We start from the raw sequence: 19,861 nt of genomic DNA, 5'->3' as shown, positions 1-19,861 counted from the left end.
CATTGTTAAAAGTTCGGGGGAGGGGAGACGGTTCAGCACATATTATGCAGCAGTGACGTTGATGGAAGAATAAATATATGGATTTCCAGGCAGATTATAAATCCAGATTCATGAAACCCTAACTATAAAACTGTGTACTTGCTTGTGTTACAATTCAAAAGCAAGTCTATTCGAAGTTTCTAAATGAAAAAGAGTATGTAGAAATCCTTCAAAATTAAAATTTAAAACTATGAGTACATTAAAACATTTCTGAAATAAATTTGATAGTAAAAACCTTTGGAGATTGGCAGGAATATTATTCAGTCTAATTTCCTTTTTTTCTCTCTCTCAAGAGAAATAATCTTGCATGTCAAGGACTTGTATATTTCAGACCTCAGTCTTACTTCCTTTGATATCTGTTTAGAAGCTAGTTTCTGGAAAAACTTAATATTGAAGGCTAACATCAATCAATTTTAGATGATTTTTACCTTGCTAATAAATAAGGAAGAAAAATGTATTACATATATAAACCCTCTGGCTTTCCGTTGTTGCTTATAAAATACATACTGCTGTAGATGGATTTTTCCTTTTTGATCTTCTCATTCTCTTATTTATTAGCCTGCAGCATAAAGCAGAGGGTGGGTGAAGGTTGGGAGAGCAAATGCCCTCCTTCAGTTGTCCCTTTCTCTCCTGGCCTTCCACGAAAATGCAGGAAAGACCCTTCTTTTGAAGGCTTTGTGGAACATCCACACTCTTCTGTTGTAATGAAACTCTGTCATAGAGAATGTATCCCTACGACGTATTCCCAAATCTGTAGACCTCACCAACAACATCTCTGTAGTGAGAAGTACTTTGACCTTCTTAAAGAACACACCAACTTTCTCCTCTTGGGTAGTTTTTCTGTGTTGAATTCAGATGGGTGGAGCTGTTTTTAGTGGCATAAGAGGGTAATAAGGAGAGTTGAAAATTAACTGTAACAACATTGGAATAAAAAGTCCACAGAAGGCATATATCACCTTCATCTTAAGTCAGGTCTCGGATGTTCACCTAGCTTTGTTTTACAGAATTTTTTTTCAACACTCCTCAGACCACCTGCATCCTGGTCACGGGGTGTGCTTCCCATCCTAGGACATCGGAATACCCAGAGGCCCGGGAATATGCATTTTAACAAGTTCCCCAGGTGAATCTTACATATAGTAACATTGAGAAGCACTGCTCTAAGAGAGAACAAAATAAAGACATTCACCAATCAGCATTGTCTAAAAGAGGATAAGCAAGATATAAGAATAAATGTCCCATCAAAACCAATTATTCTAATGGTAGCTTGTGATTAGTCAGAATGCTAACAGCTACATGCAGTGCTGTCAAAGTATAACCAACTTCACGCGTGACCATGCAAAAGGCAACTGTTATTATTTTAATGAATAGTTTTAGGTATTCTTCTATTGAGTCAAAAGACAGAGCACCTTCAAGGGCAATTAGAGATGGGGGAACAAAATAAGAAAGGCAAAATCACAGCGCTGAAGTGCAATCCCCGATGCACTCAATTTAGTTTTAAAGTGGAGGACAGCAGCCTCACCGGGAGACTCCGGGGACCAGCGTGCTGCGCCGATGTGTGGTCCTGTGAACTATCATCTTAAGGGTAAAAATATATTTTAAAAACCGGAGTTTGCTAGATATTTTTTCAGTGCAATGGAATGAATGAAGCACAAAATCCGTTTGGAAAAAGTCCTTCAAGCGAAGAAGTGGATAATCCGCTATAATAATTTCAGTGCTGAGTCACTCTAATGCTCAGTGTGATTAATGCTGGTGAGATTACATTTTTCTTCCTTTTAGTGTAATTTAAGTTTATAGGTTTTCAGAAAGCATAAGGCGTACAAACTCTTCTAGATGGATGTAAGAAGGGAAATTCTGAATTTAAATCTAAAGGCTTCGTTTTTGTTACCGGATTTGGGGTCTTTCTCAAAGGGCACTTTCTGGCCAAAGAGCCATCTGGGACATTTAATTTGAAAGGATACAGATTAGAAAATAATAAATTTTTCATTAGATAAAATGACTTTAAATTCAATCTCTTAAAGGAAATGTAGAGGCTTGGGAATTCTTGATCTGATTTGAGTTCCCTGAAGAAGACACCATCTTTCCCATCTGGTGTCTGCAGCTGCTACCCCAGAGCCTGGCAGACTGCGGTGCTCACAGGCCGCCGGGTGAGGGAGATGGTCAAGCACCCACACCTGGGTTCCAGACCCGCCCATGAGGGTCAGAGCTGTACCCAGGAGGCTCTGGGAAGAAGAGAGCTCGCTGTGGTGTGTGCACCTGCCCTCTGGCTCTCAGTCCCCAGGTAAGAACAGGTGCGTGGCATGTGTGTCTTTTCAAACAAAGGTGTACAAAGGCTCATGAGATTAGTGGAAACGCCACAGGTTATTATCTCCCACGCAACACTATTAGGATCAGGGCACACGTCTGCCCAACCGTCTCACCCAAGCGTAGGGACCCCCGTACTCCAAGTCAGGCTGCGACTGTCAGAGGAGGGATGGAAGAGAAAAACAACAGAAAAGAGTTGCCCAAAATCAATTAAAAAGCTACGTAAGGCATAACAGAAACATAAAACAAAAAACAGGCAATCTTGAAAATCTTAATGAAATTAAGTTTTTTTCATGACTTCTAGGATCTCATGTGGATTTACAAATGCAATTACGTTAGCATCACCATAAAATCCATTAGCGTTAAATAAAACTTCCACGGCAGATGCTGCTCTAATTCATGGAATCTGAAGCAGTCTGAGCAATCCTTTCTCCTCCTCTACCTGAAACATTCTATTTACATTAGGCAAAAGGTCAACAGATGTGTCACTCTCAATTTTTAAGTAAAGAAAATTAAGTACTTATGGTATCTAAATCTAGGTTTTCTGAGAATGTCCATACAAACGCTAGAAAACAAATTTTCTTCCATTTTTAAGGGTTTATCATCACTGTCAGTGGAGTGAAGAGGGCCTGTATTTTGAGAAAGTCAAGAGATAAAAGATAGGGTCTTTGAACTTTGCAAACGAAAGATTTCCAAATATGAAAATATGAAAAACAGCAGAGATTGGCCCTACGCAGAGATGGAATGAGATGAGCCCCCTGGCGGGGGAGGCGCAGAGGGGAACCCTGCTCGCCCACCAACCAGGAGAGACCACTTCCGGGCCCCCGAGGGGCTTTGGGATTGATGCTGTCACAGGACCCTGGCCCTGAGCAGGCCTCCTCGCTGCTCTGGGCTTGTTCTATGTCTGTAAAGATTAGAAGGTTTGACTCTTATCCCCAGGATCCAAGTTCTCAAGGTCTGTGATTTTTAAAGAGAGTTATTTCTTTAGATGAAGTGCATCACGGGAAAGAGCATGGGAGCACGCCACCCGGCTAACGACGAAAACCCATCCACTGCTGACTTTCCACCTTCTCCCCATCTCTTACTTAGCACCCTAATTGTGGAGCTCCTCCATAAACTTGTATATCCTAAAACAAATAGGCTTGTATCTTGGCAAAGAATGGTGTCCAGCACAGAAATTTAGCTCATTTCCGGTTAAAATCGTTGAAAATGAAATAAATGCTATAAACACCCAAACAACCACTAATAATACAATGGTTTTAAGCTCTTTGGGATCAGGAAACCCTCTGAGAATCTTAAGAAAGTGACAGATTATTTTCCCAGAAAAATGCAAGTACAAACAAAATCTTGAATACAATTTCAAGGAGGATCGCAGATGGAAAATGCTGTTTTGAAACAGAGTTTGGGTTCTTTCTCCAGTCTCTCTCCTATTCTCTCTTGAGCCCAAAACAGTCAGGTTTTGCCCTCACTATTTCCATCAAAAGTGCCCTTGTCAAGCTCACCGACGTCTTGGCCAATGGTCATGTGAGTCCTGTGCTCACATGATCACTCCCCTTCTCCTGGAAAAGGTATCTTCTTCACTTGGTTTCAAGGACCCGACCTTCTCCTGTGCCTGCTGGACAGCTGTAATTTCTGACCCTTGTCTACAGATTCTGCAAACTGAGTTTTGCATTGATAATGTTTGGGTTACATAAATCTTACTTCCTCTCGCGTGAATCATGTCAGAGGGCATGTGAGGAAGTTACAACTACATGGCTAAGGAGAAAGTTTCAAATAGCAAGGAAGCTCTTTAACTGACTTCACCTTTGAACCGTAACTTTCCGGCAAAACCACGATGGATATGCTTTTGGCACTTTCAGGACAATGACAATTGTTAATGGCAAAGCAACAGTGTACAGCCATCCCTCGGTATCTGTGGGGGTTGGTTCCAGGACCCCGCCAGATACCAGAATCTGCAGATGCTCAAGTCCCTTATATAAAATGGCATAGTATTTGCATATAACCTACGCACACCCTCCTGTACACATTCAGTCATCTCTAGATTACTTGTAATACCTAATACGATGTAAATGCTACATGAATAGTTGTAAATACAATGTAAAATGCTATGTAAATAATTGCCAGTTCAAGTTTTGCTTTATGGAACTTTCTGGACTTTTTCCCTCCGAATATTTTTAATCCGTGATTGGCTGAATCACGCAGAACCTGGGTATATGGAAGGCTGACTGTATCACCTTTCTAGTTTATTGTTATAAACAGCTAAATTAAATGTACATTTGGTGCATATATAAGAAGGCTAGGAGTTATATCACGATTTAATTGCCACGGTGATTAAGTCCTTCAGTAAAATGGAGTGGCTGCGTTGAGACCGAATTATTACCAGCAGAGAGATGCAGCTTTAATCCAGTGGTAAACTACACCGACACGCTCAGATTAATTCACTGACTTAAAGGACTAAGCAAAACATGTTTTTCTCTACTTCACTTCCCAAAGCATGCCATGTTTTCAAGTATAATTATGAAGATTTTTGGAATGTTTAAGGAAGAATGTGTATTTGTGTTTATCAACCATCAGGCTGTCAGTGATGAAGAGATTTCATTATAGTTGATGAAAGGAAAGGCTCCTGAGGCCCCAGGCTGGATGGATTCAATGTGCTCCAATTTTCCACCGGCAGCCTACAGCAGCTTTCAAGGAGCTATAGGAAACATCACTGAATAATAGTTACTTTAACTTGTAGTTCCTTTCACTGAGATTCCAATTTGCTGGGGAGCATGTGGACTTCCATAAGGACAGAATGAGCCTTCATGCTCCCCTTCACCACGCTAGCAATGAGGCAACTTACTCTAAATGGGGCAGTTTTGTGATGTGGACCAACATGAACAAATGAGGACGTCCACTCTGGGGAGGAAGACACAACAAAACTGCTTACGCTTAGCAATAATCTCTCTACATCACAAAGAGACATCCCACCACTGAATAGACTTTAAATAAGCACCTTAGTTAGACACTGACTATGTAAGGCTACAGGGATAATGAACAAGAACTGTGAATGCAGGGATGGAAGGGCCAGGAACGTGGACGCAGACTGTACCATGCGAACTCAACCATCCTGGTTACTGACCCTCAGACTTCCACGGCTACCCACTGACACGCGCTCATCTTCATCAGATGCCTAGGAAAAAGAAAGGATGAAAACAACCATGAGGAGATGATGTAACAGACACAGAGAAACCAACGACCAGTTCTCAGAGGGAAGCGGCTGACCCGACACACGGCAGGGGGGCAGATCAGGCCCCTCTGAACATCTCAGTGCACGTGAGCCTGGGTTTTCGCCAAAAGGGCTTTGTTTGTGCGCCTCTGTTTAACAGAAGACTGGTTCTGGGTAACACGACTTTCATTTCATTACAGTGACGGTGTTCACTTTGCTGGTAACCTACAAACATGTAGCTTAATGCATATTACTCTGCAAATTATTCAGGGGTATTCAATAGCAAAAAAAGCACTAAAACTGTCATGAATATATTAATACTCAGAAAATTTTCAAACACGCTCCCCTCACCAAAGTCAGGTCAAAATGCTAAAAGCTGAGTTCACAGTCTTTGTTTAGGTAACAGTATCAGTGTTAGTTAATTTCTTTCATAAGTATCATTAAGATATAGATATAGATACAGATCTATAGATAGATGTATATACATATAGATAGATGGATAGAGAGACAATTTATGTATTTCAGCCATTAACACTGCAAATCAGACTTCAGTCAAAACGCCGAGGTAATGAATGAACACAGTACTAACCGACGTGCTTCTTCTGGATCTACGGGAGTAGCGCTCACTGTCTTCCTACCAAAGCAATGGAGGAAACAGCACAGAAAGGTTAGGGGCAGACACAGGAGAAGGCTTAGATACTCCATAATACAGTATTTCTGATATAAATGTCAAACAAATATTTTCTTTGCTTTTGCTAAAAGGCTTCAATTAAACCACTGGGGGAAAATGTTTTCTTCTAAAAGTGGGTGGGGGGCTTAAGCACACAAATAATCGGCATATTTCATTTTGGCTTTAAAAACAAGTGCGCGTTGGATGAAAAGCAGGGTCTTAATTTTTTCTGAATCTAATGTGGTCCATTTAAATCAGCCTACTTTTCTTCTTACATTCAAAACCTTACTCACTTCTCTTCAGGAATCGGAAGAGAAATCATTTTCGTAAGAGATCCAATACGGACGCCACCCTATCTGCATTCTAAGGTGCTCCGTTCTGCATTTGGACGTCTCTGAAGTCGGGGCATATCTTATCATCAAAGTTGCTCATGATTATAATTAGCAACTTTTTTTTTTCTTTCTCAGTGGTATATAAAACACTGACACATCTTTTAACCGTGTCTTACGATTTGATAAACATACATCTGCCAGTGCCATATAAACTTGGAATGATGGTTTACACACAACAGAGGTTGAAGTTAATAATTTTATAAATAGAGGAATTGTGCGTTCTTTATATTTCAACAACTGTTTCCTTTTATATTATACACAGATCTCTAAATGTTAGGTAATTTTATGCTCCCTTAGATTATTTTATGTGTCAGGGACATCTAATAGGACAGTTCCATACTGGCCAGGTTCTCAAGTGCTACAGGTATGTGATGATGTCCATGAGGCCAGTCAGCAAGGTGACAAGGACAGGAAGAGGTGGGGAGCGCTCAGGTGGATGAATTCATGAGAGGGGGCATGAAGCCGTGCTCCCTCGGGACCAGTGGACAGCTCTTGGAATACCCCCTCTTCTAGAACCTCCCGCCAGGGGGCAAGATCTCCCCCTGGGAGGGGTTAAGGACAGGGGTATCGTGAGGGGTGGGCCCCGACTAAGGAGGACAGCTAAGTCGTGCCAGGAAACAGGGTGAGAAGGTAAAGGAATGTTCTCACCAGAGGACAGTGGTTTCTCAGGCACAGCTGATGGGGGTGGGGTGGGTACCCAGCAGCGAAGTACAGAGGTTGGAATGGGGTGACCGGGCAGCTGACTGCAATCGTGAGTGAAGGAAACGCAGCATCACGCGTCCCCCTGGATTCCAACTAGAGCTGGCTGGACCGGACGCTCGTGGGAAGGTTCTCGCGCCGGGGGCACACGCCCAGCCTGAGTGTCCCCAGCGGGGAGCCCACTGCAGAGGAGATCGGGGTCATGGTCGGGGTGGAGACCCTCACAAACGCTGGCCTGGAAGCTCCAGGAGTCAGCTGCTACTGAACAGACCTGACACCAACGCCTGGCCAGGGCCCCTTCTAACCAGGCTTCACATGGGACGTAAACAACCAGGCCAGATGCAAGCACGCCCAGCAGGAAATCGCTCAGTATTAAATTAGGGTGCAACAGGGATCTAGCCATGTAATTAAACTGTGGAAGAATCCAATTACAAACCATTTAAGCTTTTAAAAATCAGATTCAAGGCCTACCATCCATTGCTCGATGTCGCCCCACTTTGTATCCAGCCCATAATATTTCTACAGACAGAAGGGAAAGAAAATTAGGCAAGAAGTGCAACGGTAATCGCATAGGACACTGTTCTGACATGCATTTCCAAACTGTTGCCTAGCCTCAGGGTCAAGGTAGCATGCCAAGGCAAAGCAGGGAAGCACATGGTCAGCCTCTGCCCCCCAGGCGGCCTGTGAGCCTGTGAAGCCTCCCGACCCGCTCCCTCGGGGAAGACAAGAGAGCCCAGGACAAAGCAGTCCTGGGGCGAGGGGGTGGCCTCCGGAGAGACCAGGAATCCAAACTGAGCCCAGCAGCTTTCAAGCCCCTCTATAAAGCTGTCCATGCCTTCAGAGCAGGTGTACTGCAGGAATAAAGCACGATTTAAGAGAAGCCAAAGCCATTCCCACGTTGCTACAACAGGAGTGAGAACACCAGAGGAAAGGGGGAGAAATGGTGTGCTGCCCCTAGATTTCTGGTACACTTGCTCCAGCTATCTGATAGCCATGCTAAATTTAGGCCCTCGAGAATTTCTGGGCTGTGGACGTCTTTATAACATGCCACTGATGGCAAGATGACCAAGCAGGCTGTTGCAGAAGAGGTCTTGGCCCAGGGAAGAAAAGTTCTGCTTGGTGTTTCTTTAGCCAACACCTCCATGTTTTCAGCTTGCCTGTCTAAACTGCAATGGCCCAAGTTGGAAACAGAAAAGCAGATTCAGGGTGGCTACTACTGTTACTAAATACAGCAATTCCAAATTCAGGTGGGAACCCAGGTAGACTCTCAAATAATGAGGCTTTGCTGTTCTCCTCACTTTTCCCTCAATTTCTAATAAGAAAAACAAGAAACAACCATCCAAACCTCCCTATCGTATGACACAGATGGGATTTTCCTCTTACACGTGAAAAGCTTATAATCAGAAGAAAAAAACTGGATGCTAGAGTACACGACAATTTTTGAAATTGTTTTACAATTACCAAAACAGGCTACTGCTATGTTTGGTTTAGTTTCCATTTATTTTGAAGGGCGGCCAGATTTAAAATACATATGTGGCTCTTCGATGGTCTTGCCCCTTTCTCTTAGAGGTGGCAGCAAGTAGAAAATTGGAAGAAGAAAATCAGGAGGGAGAATTTAACAATGCTTTAAAAATTCAAACAATACAGAACCCTAATATCCGAAGCACATAAGCCAAATCTTTTTCTGTAAGTTCCTTTCCTTAGACTATAAATCGAGAAAGGAAATAAACGTAAACACTTCCTAAAGTCATGTTTTAACATCAGTTTAAGTGAAATGCAACGGCTTAAAGCTATTCTGCGTTCAATTCATGTTAGCCCCACTCTCACTGTGAAATTCCAGATGTGAAAATTTGATGCCATCAACCCTCCTTTATCTCATGGCTTAATTACAAAGACAGAAAGAAAATGTGGTTTTTAAAAAGGAGGGGGCCTATAGAAATTGACAAAAAGTAAATTCCAAAAGAAGTCTGTGTCATCCGATTTTCTATTTCCGTATTTCCCTTTTTGGCCAATTCTATACCCATATCAAATACTGCATTCTACCTATTGCTCTTTTTAGGACAAAAATAAGAATCAGTATTTAGTCTTTCCTCGAGTTCATAGGTGGCCTTATAAACAGCTGCTGTAACTCTACAGTTACATCTCCACGCCATTCCATGGAGGGAGGACACCCTTGGAAACAGTAAGTGCGGTTAACGAGTAGTCCTGGTGTTAGCTAGCAGTGGCAGCACAGCAAACTCTAGAAAGTGTACGATACTGCAAACGTAAACTGCTATGATTAGCCAGTGAGTCATGCAGAAGGAAGCAAAAGCCAGACGAATGAAGAAGTGCTTGACTTTCAGAAACAGCTTTGATTCCGCAGGAGAAAAACCGTGATGGATGTAGCTGATGGGCTGGAACCGAGCCTTACTGCTTCCTTTTCCGTTTCCTGAGTCTTAGTGACAAGGAAAGCCTTCCTCTCCCTTGGACACATCTTTATTATAAAAATGTGTATCTGTTTTCCCATGGAGGGCTTCCTGTTCTCCCTCTAGTTGTACTTTGTATACAAATGACCATCCTGACAAAGTTCTAAGGGTGCATCCCTGGTGAGTTGGTAAAAAGAAAATAATCTCGATCCAGCACCAGATGGGAATGAATCAAAGTGGAAATGACCAGATAGGAGTCCCTTGTCTAGGTTTTAGGCAATTATGTCCTGCTCCATCGGATACTGTGATGGTTCCCAGAGCCTTGTCTTTTACCTATGAAATTCTTACCTAGATTCTCTATGTACAGGTTGGAACTCTAGCTTCAATATACATTTCCAAGTGGACCCTGCAAAAACTAACAAAGTCCAAATAGATTCTGGCACCTACTTAACTGGTTTCTTAACACTCTGGGGGACAGTAGTTATGCAGAGTAAGCGGGGCAGGAAGGAAAGGCAATTTGGAACTGTAGCTGGTAAAGGAATCCAAAACCAGAATTTTAAATGTACTGATATAGGGTGTTTAAAGGGTTGGCATGTTCTAACCTATGAAATTAAGTAGTCACCTTGTTTTGATTTTCTTAGTTGCTCTCAAAGACAAATACAGTTCTTCTTTATCTATAAACTAAATAAATTTGTAAACACAAAGCTATCACAGGTGTCGTAAGTAACAACAATTCATTTTTGGGAAAGACTCACTGTAAACACTTTCTGTAAGTTCTTGGGGCACCGCTTACTCCTTCCTTCGTTATTGCTGGATCAGGAGTCACTGACTGGGTTGTTTTCCTCTTTATTTTCTGTGTCTGGCCTGCTCAGTGCATTTATTTCTAAACCTCAGCTGCTTTTACAAAATACTAGGAAACAGAGAATATTGGGGATAGAAGGCAGGTGTGTTTTATTTAAGCTGTTGGATTTTACTGTTATATCGTCGTTTTCTTTTTTTACTCAGATTTTAAATCAGTATGTAATAATCTCCTAATGTGTGGTAATATGCCTTGATAGCTTAAACCCTTTCTTTTTTTTTTTAAATTTTTTAATTTTTATTTTTTTAATGCTATTCTTGTCTGCTTACATTATTTTTATGTATGTATGTATGTATGTATGTATGTATGGCTGTGTTGGGTCTTCGTTTCTGTGCGAGGGCTTTCTCTAGTTGTGGCAAGCGGGGGCCACTCTTCATCGCGGTGCGCGGGCCTCTCACTATCGCGGCTTCTCATTGCCGAGCACAGGCTCCAGACGCGCAGGCTCAGTAATTGTGGCTCACGGGCCGAGTTGCTCCGCGGCATGTGGGATCTTCCCAGACCAGGGCTCGAACCCGTGTGCCCTGCATTGACAGGCAGACTCTCAACCACTGCGCCACCAGGGAAGCCCTAAACCCTTTCTAATAAAGTTATATGAGAGGATAATCTTTCTTTTTAAATATCTGATTGCAAAAGGTTTTCCAAATTCTGAGGTGTGATTTTTATTTTGTCTTAGAGTTAATTTTTCTTCTTAAACAATTTTCTAATTTCTTGAGAAAAGGGAGATGGGAAAAGCTTTCAATACACAGAAATGTATGCTGAGGGCTGCTTTGCGTGTGGGCTGAACTGGGGACCTAAGCACTCTTGTTGAAACCGATTCATAAATAAAGCAGTAAAAGAAGCAGTAAGAACTTCAATGAGTTTTCAATCAAAGGTGTTATTTCTGAAAGGTGACCAGGTCCTTGGCAAGGGAAAAAGAGTACATGCAAATTAGGAAATAAAGAAGGAAGAGCCTACCTTTTGAACCTGATAGATCTATAGAGGGCAAAAGAAATTGGGAAAGAAATATAAAATCCAGTTACAGAAGTATAAACATCAGAAAGAAAGGTTCTGTAAGTACCTAGAAATATGAGTAAAAGCCATATTGGAAAAAAAACCTCTTGAAGTCTCATTGAAATAATCAGTAATTTCATAACAGATTTTACATTCTATTTTAGATATGTTGGTGAAACACAGGCATGTCCACACAAGTCTACAAGAATCCTGCTACTATTCTAATGCAGAAGTTTGTATAACCTGTTACCATTAATGGGAAAAAGAGCTTCCATCTTCAATTTAAAATTTCTTTTCACCGTGATCAAAGTTTAACAAAAAAGTACAGAAATTTAATTGGAAAGTCAACTGGTCAAATTCACAAAGAGTGAAGAAAGAGGCTTTCACGTTCTGATTCATGCAGAATACGTGGAAAATTCAACAGATACAAACAGAATACCAGGAAAATTCCAGCCAAATGGAGTGATCACTGGAATAGAACTGAAAAAAATCTGAAAAGCTTATTATCATACCTTGACACATTAGTTTGCTCTAGAGCTTTCTCCTAATTTTGTAGTAATCTCTAGGTAAGACTGAGATGTCTACTCCACCCATCCGTTCATTCATTCATTCAACGAAACTTGGACTGAGTCAGGCATTGTTCAAGGCACTGCCACAACTACAAGACTCGAGACTTGGTGCTTCTAGTCCTACGTGGGTGAGCACAGGTCAATATATTCAACACTATGACTATTAAACATTGTTCCTCCAGCAGAGATGTTTATCAGGTCAGTAGCAACAAGAGATGCGCTCTGGTCATCATCACATCACCTGGGCATCATACCACCATTTTTTTTCCATTAGTGTAGGTTCTCGAACAAAGTAAGAGGTTCACTCAGATTTCCCAAAGAATATCTACATATTCTCCCTAAGAAATCCATTAAAAAGGAGCTCATAATCCTTTGAAACAGCGCCCAAGCACAGCTAATGTAGTCGGTCCTCACCATCCGCAAGGGTGAAAAGAACCATTCTGGAGGGTGCAGTGGGCGGCTAGGAGGGCTGGGGCTGCCTGGGCCATCTGGACAGATCTGCAGCCGGCTCGAGGCCCCCATGTCCTCAGGGTCTGCTGGGGCTTGATGACAGGTCTACACTCCTCCAGCACTGGTGACACTTCTCACCTCTCCTCTGTGTGCACTCTCATGCTGGCCTTGGAGGGTCCCAGGCACTAGTGCGGCTTCAACCACGACCCATCTCTGACACCCCCCGGTGGTGATGCCAGCTTCCTGCTCTCCTGAGCCCCCAGCGACGGTCACTGCTCTCCAGGCATTCACAGCCTCCGTGTGCCTGCAGCCGAGCTGACCTCCTTGCTAAGGAAAGCCTTGGTCCTGCTCAGAAGCACCTGTGCAGAGGTGGGGTGGCTCGCCAGCCAGTGGAAACAGGGATTGTGTTTCTCAATTTTTACACCAAAGTATCAACCCTACTAGTTAAACACGGCTCTTCCAAAACATATTCATTTCCACTTAATCAACAACTTAAAATGCCAGTGCCCGGGCTATCAGACTGTATAACCTCAGATTGTGGTGCTATTTCTAATAATAGGCCCGGAGATGTGACATGCGGAGGGGAGACCGAGGGATGTTGTCTGTACACCGTCCTCAGTCCTAATAGCGCGTCCCCAAACCTGCAAGCTTGTCTGTCTCCTCTCTCTAGATGTGCACACGAACGCCCGTGCACGCCCACAGGCCCACCCGTGCACACTCCCCCAGCCCGGGACGGGTCACGTCAAGAATCAGCTAGACGAACAGCTGCTGTTCCCGTGTTCACAAAGCGTGTTCACAGCAGACACAAAGGTCCGTTCTGTGTTTATATGACGAGCCCTGAATCAGCACCAAGGAAAAAACTTGTTTTTCAAGGTGCACGTCTGCTTGCAAAACGCTGGGGACTACGTGGATCTTCCCCCGCCTTGATGGCGCGTGGCAGCATGCTCTCTGCCAAGGTTAATCCCAAGGTTAACACACGGACGCTGCCCTTTGCTTTCGCTGTTGGTTATGCACCTGATTTGGAGGCAGAGGATGCACTGGGAAGACTACAAGCTTTGCAGCTTTTCCAGGTCTGGATCTGAATCTTGGCCAGCCACTCGCTCAGCTTCTGGGAAAACTGTCTAATTAAGGTCCGTCTTCCTCGCCTGTCAATAAAACCCGGACAGACCCCTCTCCAGACTGTGACAGCACCCAGTCCCGGCACCGCCACATGCCAGGGGCTCCAGGAGGTCCCTGCCAGGCCCCCCGCCCCACCCCAGATCTCTCTGACTACGAATAAAAGATACGTGTATTTTATTTTAAACCTTTCAAATCCCTTTTTTGAGGAAGCAGACATAACGCTTTAAATGGCAATGCGCTCCTGTCCCAAGCACACTGAATTTATGATAGCAAAACTGTCCTTTGTATGAGTCAGTGCTCCTGGGCTCACACATCGATACGAACCACGGGGCAGAGCCAGGGCCCTCTCTCCATCCTCCAGGCCTCCGCCATCTGACTCTCATCACCCACGAGGCCTTCTTGCCCGTCCTGGCTTTCCCCACTTGCAGCTTGTTCGTTCAGCGTCTGCACTCACCCACCGTGCTGCCCGGAGTTACTTTCTCTGCTTCCTGCCTGACAGATACAGGCCCCCCACCCAGGGTGTCATTCTGCACCCAGATAATTCACCGCGTGGGGCTGGGCCATCAGGCACGTGGCCTGATCCTGAGAAAGGTCCCTGGAAACGTGTTCCCACGTCTGAAAGCATCTCTGCGGTGGCTGAATGCTGAGGGCACCCAACTAGCAAACTTGTTTTTGTGCGAGACCTTCCATGGAACTTGAATCACGACAAAACATTTTCATCCCTGTGAACCACCTAAGTGTCTTTACCGCAAGAATAAAGAATTTCAATGCAAACTATTATATAGAGAATGGATAAACAACAAGGAACTACGTTCAATATCCTATGATAAACCATAAGGGAAAAGAATATGAAAAAATGTTTGTATACGTGTAACCGAATCACTTTGCTGTACAGCAAAAACTAAAACACTGTAAATCAACTATACCTCAATAAAATAAATTTTAAAAAAAGAATTTCAAGATTCTAATGCCACCTACTAACCAACGACACTGTGTGTCTGACCGAGTGAGGCAAACTGTGGCATTTTAAATCAGATTTCCCAGGTTTTAATCCAATCTTCTCTGCAAAGCCCGAGGTCCTTAGCAGGCACCAGACACCCCAGGGCAGGCCACGCTGCACAGGAGCTGGGCTTGAATCTCAGCTCCTGCCGGGCCAGGTTGCTTCAGTCCTCCGGGCTCCCCTGTCCTGAGAGCACAGTGGGGCTCCCAGGGCCTGGCGAGGCTGCTGTGAGGGGCACTGCTGTGCCTGGCGTGGCAGGTGGCAGGGGACCCTCCACACGGTCCCCCCCTCCCCCCACCGACATCCAACGCCCATTTAATGATACCAAAATTAAATGGCCCTGACTTAGTTTCCCATCTTTGGGTAGCAACTGCAGTTTTGCGGCTTGAAATACTGCAACTGAAGTGCAGGAGTTCAGCAGCAGATCACTCTGCAGAATTCAAATGGAATGGGAGGGGACTTTCTTTGACTCTAAGGGGGAAAAGGGTGCTTTGCTTTGAAAGGAGGCCCTTCAAATAAACGGTTTCTTACTTAGCCGAATTCCTCTTAACTTTCATTTTCTAAATCAAGAACTTATGCCAAAGAACTCTGTAATAGGCTGCTTATGTTATCAACTATATATTTAATTCAATTCTGCCCATAATTAAGGCTAGAATATATTATAATTTGGAAGATAGATATGTATGTATATATTATGTAATTCATTTTGGCCTTGATTTTGTAGAAATTTTACCTGAGAGTAACTTTCTCTCACTTGTGAGACAAATGATAAAATGATTATCATTGATAACACCACCAAGAAAACCAAAGGCAGGCCCCCTGACAGGTTCAAGGTCATCTTTCCCGAGTCCAGTGGTCCAGCTCCAACAACAGAGCGGAGGGGACAGCCACAGGCCACCAGAGACACTACCAGGCGGCCACTCAGTCAAATGTGGCAAAACCTGGAGGGGCAACAATATATTTTGAAAAATTCTTCTTACAGCTCTTTCAAGGCCTTAATATAAAAAAGACTGGGGGCTGGAGGGAAAGCAGAGGAAGCAGATGAACGAATGAGCCTCTGCTGGCTCTGGAGAATGCAGCCTCACCCCGCAAACTGTGATGAAGCCACTGCATTAACCGCCGAGCTTCCCTGCCAGTTGGTTTCCAAAGCAGAGGGGAGGGGCTGGCAGCGTCCTGCACACGGGGGCTTTGCAAGTAGCTACTGAATGGACAGGAATATTCTAAACAGACATCGATGCCAGGCAGTTTGAAAAATCAATTTGTTATTTAAAATCTCTAACTTAGGGAATTCCCTGGCGGTCCAGTGGTTAGGACTTGGCGCTTTCAGTGCTGGGGCCCGGGTTTGATCCCTGGTCAGGGAACTAACATCTCGCAAGCTGCGTGGCTCGGCTCAATCAATCAATCGATCAATCAATCAAATCTCTAACTTAAAAACCAGTCCAGGCTAAGAGAACTATTCCATTAGGTGGCCTCCAACGAGTACTCTTTACGTCAGAGTCTGGTGCCTGGCTGTTGGCTGCTGTCAGGGTGATTCCTAAAGCCCAGGTGACACTGTCTCAGACAGGTTAAGTGACAAAGGTCTACAAAACAACACCACCTGTCCCTTTTCTCCACCTTCCAGTCCAAATACTTCACCCCATAGACTTTCCTGAAAATGCCTCTGAATGTCCTTTAATAATGACTCCTGGTCACGTTCAGACCCCAGAGTTTGTTTACAGACAAGTATGAATCAGGTTCCCATCCTCACCCTTAACTGAGCTAATGGCGGAGGGGAGGAGCTTCAGGTGACCCACCAGCCTTACGAAGTTTCAGCTCAGTTGTAAAGTCCAAATAACTAACGTGAAAATTCAGGAGTCTCTATTTCCAGTTTTAAAATAATAAATATGATTCTGGGTTGGGAAAGGCACTGAGAAAATGCGAACCCCGTGCTTCTCTGAGTAAATTAAGAGAAGAAAAGCACAAAAAATTAAAATACTAAATTAACTAGAGGCAAAATATCATAAAAACGAGAACTTAACGACTGTATTTGTATTTCCAACAGTGAGGGAGAGTGTGGTGATCTACTTTCAAATATTTGCTTTGTCTTTGTTTACGGGTAGTTACAGGACAAGTGATGCTTAAAATACGGTCGGGGTATGGCTGCCCCTCTGCTCGGGCCACTTCCCAACGTCACCGCTGGCGTGTTGTGTGGCCCTTCTCTCAGGGACATGTCCCCTCCATCCCCATCACTCCACGGGCCACCTTGGTGGCCCCCGCCCTCCCGTCATCAGGACCCAGGTATGACCCTCCTAACTAACCCCCTGGGCTTGAGTTTCTAGTAACCTTCAACCGATTCTTGGAGCCACGTGGGAGAGGTTTCCTCCTCAAGTTCAAGCCTGGCCACGCCCCTCCCCCCGAGTACACAGGTCCACGCAGAGTGGCAAACCCCGCAGTCAGGCAGGGAATGACAGTGGGCACCTCACCTCTACAGGGAACGTGACCTTGGGAACCTGGCAGAAACTGCAGTGGTTTTGTGAGAAACTGGAAATCCAGAGTTTTATCTGAAACCTCACAAGTTTTAAGACACCGGTTCGACTTTGAAAATTTGGCTACATGAACCAAACCGGACTCTATGAGTATGAAAATCAGCCCCGGGGAAAGCAGCTGGCCACCTCGCCAACACAACACATTCAAATCTTCCAAACAAGCAGAGCCGCCGGTGGGCCTGGCACAGCTGCTCCCCAGACCCCGCGAGGCCGAGGCCCAAGGGAGAAGGCGGAGACCATGGAGAGGGGCTCGCTCATTCGCTGCGTGGGCTTCAAGGTCACAGGAAAGCCCACCCCTTAAACTGCGAGTGAAAGAGCCCTCACGCTGTCCACGTGGCTTCTGGCTCCGGCTCAAGGTGGTGAAAGAAAGTAGCAAACAGCATTAACAGGTGTGTAAACACATTACTATCCACCTTCCCAGGAGGGCAGTTTCTTTCCTGGTTATTTCATCCAGTGTTTATTCTGTTCTCTGTATCACACAGGGGCTTCAGGCCTCATGAAACCTATGAAAAAGTGTAAAAACCACAGGGGAGGTATTTTTAAATGAGACTGGTTAGTCTCAACAAATAATAACCTGTTCTTCTTTCACATTTTAATTCAGAGGACGGGCATTCTAGCTCAACAGTTAGAACCTCAAGTCCAGAGCCAGCACCTCTTGGCTCCTTCCGGCCAGAACGCTGGGCCGGGGAGAGACACGTGGGCAAGTGCTCTGTGCGGAGGCTCGTCCCAGGATCCGACAGGTTGAGTGTCCAGGATAGGCCATCTGGCATCCGCGTGCTATGCCACGCCCTGACCTGATCTCGAGCCAAAGTCACAGGCACAGGTGCCTTCAAACCGAGAGCGACAGCAGAGGGGCAGGTGCCCCGCGCGGGCCCACGCTGCCTGCAAGGAAGCCTCCCGCGAGAACCGACAAGCCGCCCGGCGTTGTTACCTCCTTCTGCTGCCGCTCCAGCTCCTTCATCCGGATCTCTCGGGCCTCTGCTCGTGCCGCGCGCTTTGCCGCCAGCCTGGCCTCCGCCTGCAACAGACCCGGAGATGCTGTTAGGAGACAGACCAGTGGCTCCTGTCCAGGACACGGTTGACAATGATGCTCTTGTTCAGAGCTTAATAAATAGTAACACAGACTTGTAAGCGTTAACAGGGTCCAGGAATCACGGTCACCATAGTTACAGTAGTCACGACTGCTCCCTTGTATTGACCCCTTACTAAATGCCAGTGGGTGCTATTCTGAGGGCTTCATGCATATTATGCCATGGACTCCTTGTAACAGCCCTATTGGGGAGATGGTGTTACCATACCCAGTTAATAGATAAGGGAACTAGGGCACAGAGAGGGTAGGGCACCCACGGTCACACAGCCCGTAAGTGGCAGGGCTGGGCGGTCTGCCTTCCCCTGGAGCAATGACAGATTAGTGCACGGAGCAAAGCACTAGAGCTGGACAAGACCCCAGGTCACTGGTTGAACCCCTCCCTTTACAGAGCAGGAAGCAGAAGCCCAGAGAGGCCACCAGACCTGTCCAAGGTCACAGGACTGAGACTCTGGCCCTGCTTTCCAGAACTCCTGTCCAGTCACCCCTCACCACTCCCCGCTGCCCCCCAGCTGCCCCTTCAGCACCTGAGCGCTGGGAAGCCCATCTTTTCTCAAGCAAGACATCTTCGACCAGAGCAGAGTGGTTCCAGCTGTTACAAATGTTACATTAAAACAAAATCTGGGGCTTCCCTGGTGGCGCAGTGGTTGAGAATCTGCCTGCCAATGCAGGGGACACGGGTTCGAGCCCTGGTCTGGGAAGACCCCACATGCCGCGGAGCAACTGGGCCCGTGAGCCACAACTACTGAGCCTGCGCGTCTGGAGCCTGTGCTCCGCAACAGGAGAGGCCGCGATAGTGAGAGGCCCGCGCACCGCGATGAAGAGTGGCCCCCGCTCGCCGCAACTAGAGAAAGCCCTCGCACAGAAACGAAGACCCAACACAGCCATAAATGAATGAATGAATGAATGAATGAATGAATAAAAAACCCAACAAAATCTGTCTCCATTTAACTACCTGTCAACTTGTAGCTGATGTGCCCTGTTCTACTCACGAGCATCTAAAACCCTTGACCAGGACCAACCAACGCCGTCGGACCTGGCACTTGAACCCTGTTTTGCATTCTACAAATCTTGAGCTTATTCATTATCTCAGGTGATAAAACGGCCCAGTGAGGTGAACGGTGCAAGGGTACCAGGATTCAGGTTTTCTGGTGTCAAACAAATCCATCCTTTCCACTTAATTTTTTATGGGAATACACTTGTGATTCTTCTAACAGTTCTGACAGCTTTCGCCGTTCCCTAGGTCATCTTAAAACGGGGCCATCAGAGACGGCCACGTGCTTCTGATGTGGTCACTGGGGCCAGCAAGCAGTGAGGTGGCCCAAATGTCCTGTTGTCCAGTTTCTTCCCAAAGGCCAGGCACCCTGTACCGCAGGCTCCTACCAGGACCGTGGCTCCTCATGTCAAGGACGTCCCTCGCCCTCACCCCACAATTATATTGCACAGAACTACAAATTCGTCTTCTAAGTTCTAATCTAAGTTGAAAATTGACCACAGCTGATCTGTCAGAGATTAGCTAGCTAATGTCCTTATAAGGAATTTATTCTA

General features: G+C 45.2%; 1 protein-coding gene across 37 annotated transcripts in view; it reads right to left on the bottom strand.

Annotated features, from left to right (window-relative positions):
- The window catches only part of LRRFIP1 (LRR binding FLII interacting protein 1), a 147,178-nt gene that overhangs the window by 49,846 nt on the left and 77,471 nt on the right, over positions 1–19,861 (bottom strand). For 17 of the 37 annotated variants that reach the window (XR_009009013.1, XR_009009020.1, XR_009009025.1 and 14 more), the window contains exons 2-7: positions 18,158–18,244; positions 11,528–11,545; positions 7,781–7,828; positions 6,138–6,182; positions 5,462–5,512; positions 2,457–2,495 (exon numbers count right to left, since the gene is read on the bottom strand). Coding sequence is in view for 6 of the 37 variants with exons in the window: in XM_057551273.1 (XP_057407256.1) it covers positions 2,457–2,495; positions 5,462–5,512; positions 6,138–6,182; positions 7,781–7,828; positions 11,528–11,545; positions 18,158–18,244 (288 nt within the window). In the remaining 31 variants the exon portion in view is untranslated. The remainder of the gene's footprint in view (positions 1–2,456; positions 2,496–5,461; positions 5,513–6,137; positions 6,183–7,780; positions 7,829–11,527; positions 11,546–18,157; positions 18,245–19,861) is intronic. The other 20 variants (XR_009009015.1, XR_009009031.1, XR_009009032.1 and 17 more) reach the window with 4 other exon arrangements.

Source organism: Balaenoptera acutorostrata, chromosome 8 (assembly GCF_949987535.1).
Source record: "Balaenoptera acutorostrata chromosome 8, mBalAcu1.1, whole genome shotgun sequence".
NCBI classification, from domain to species: domain Eukaryota; kingdom Metazoa; phylum Chordata; class Mammalia; order Artiodactyla; family Balaenopteridae; genus Balaenoptera; species Balaenoptera acutorostrata.
This window is presented reverse-complemented; position numbering and strand designations above follow the sequence as displayed.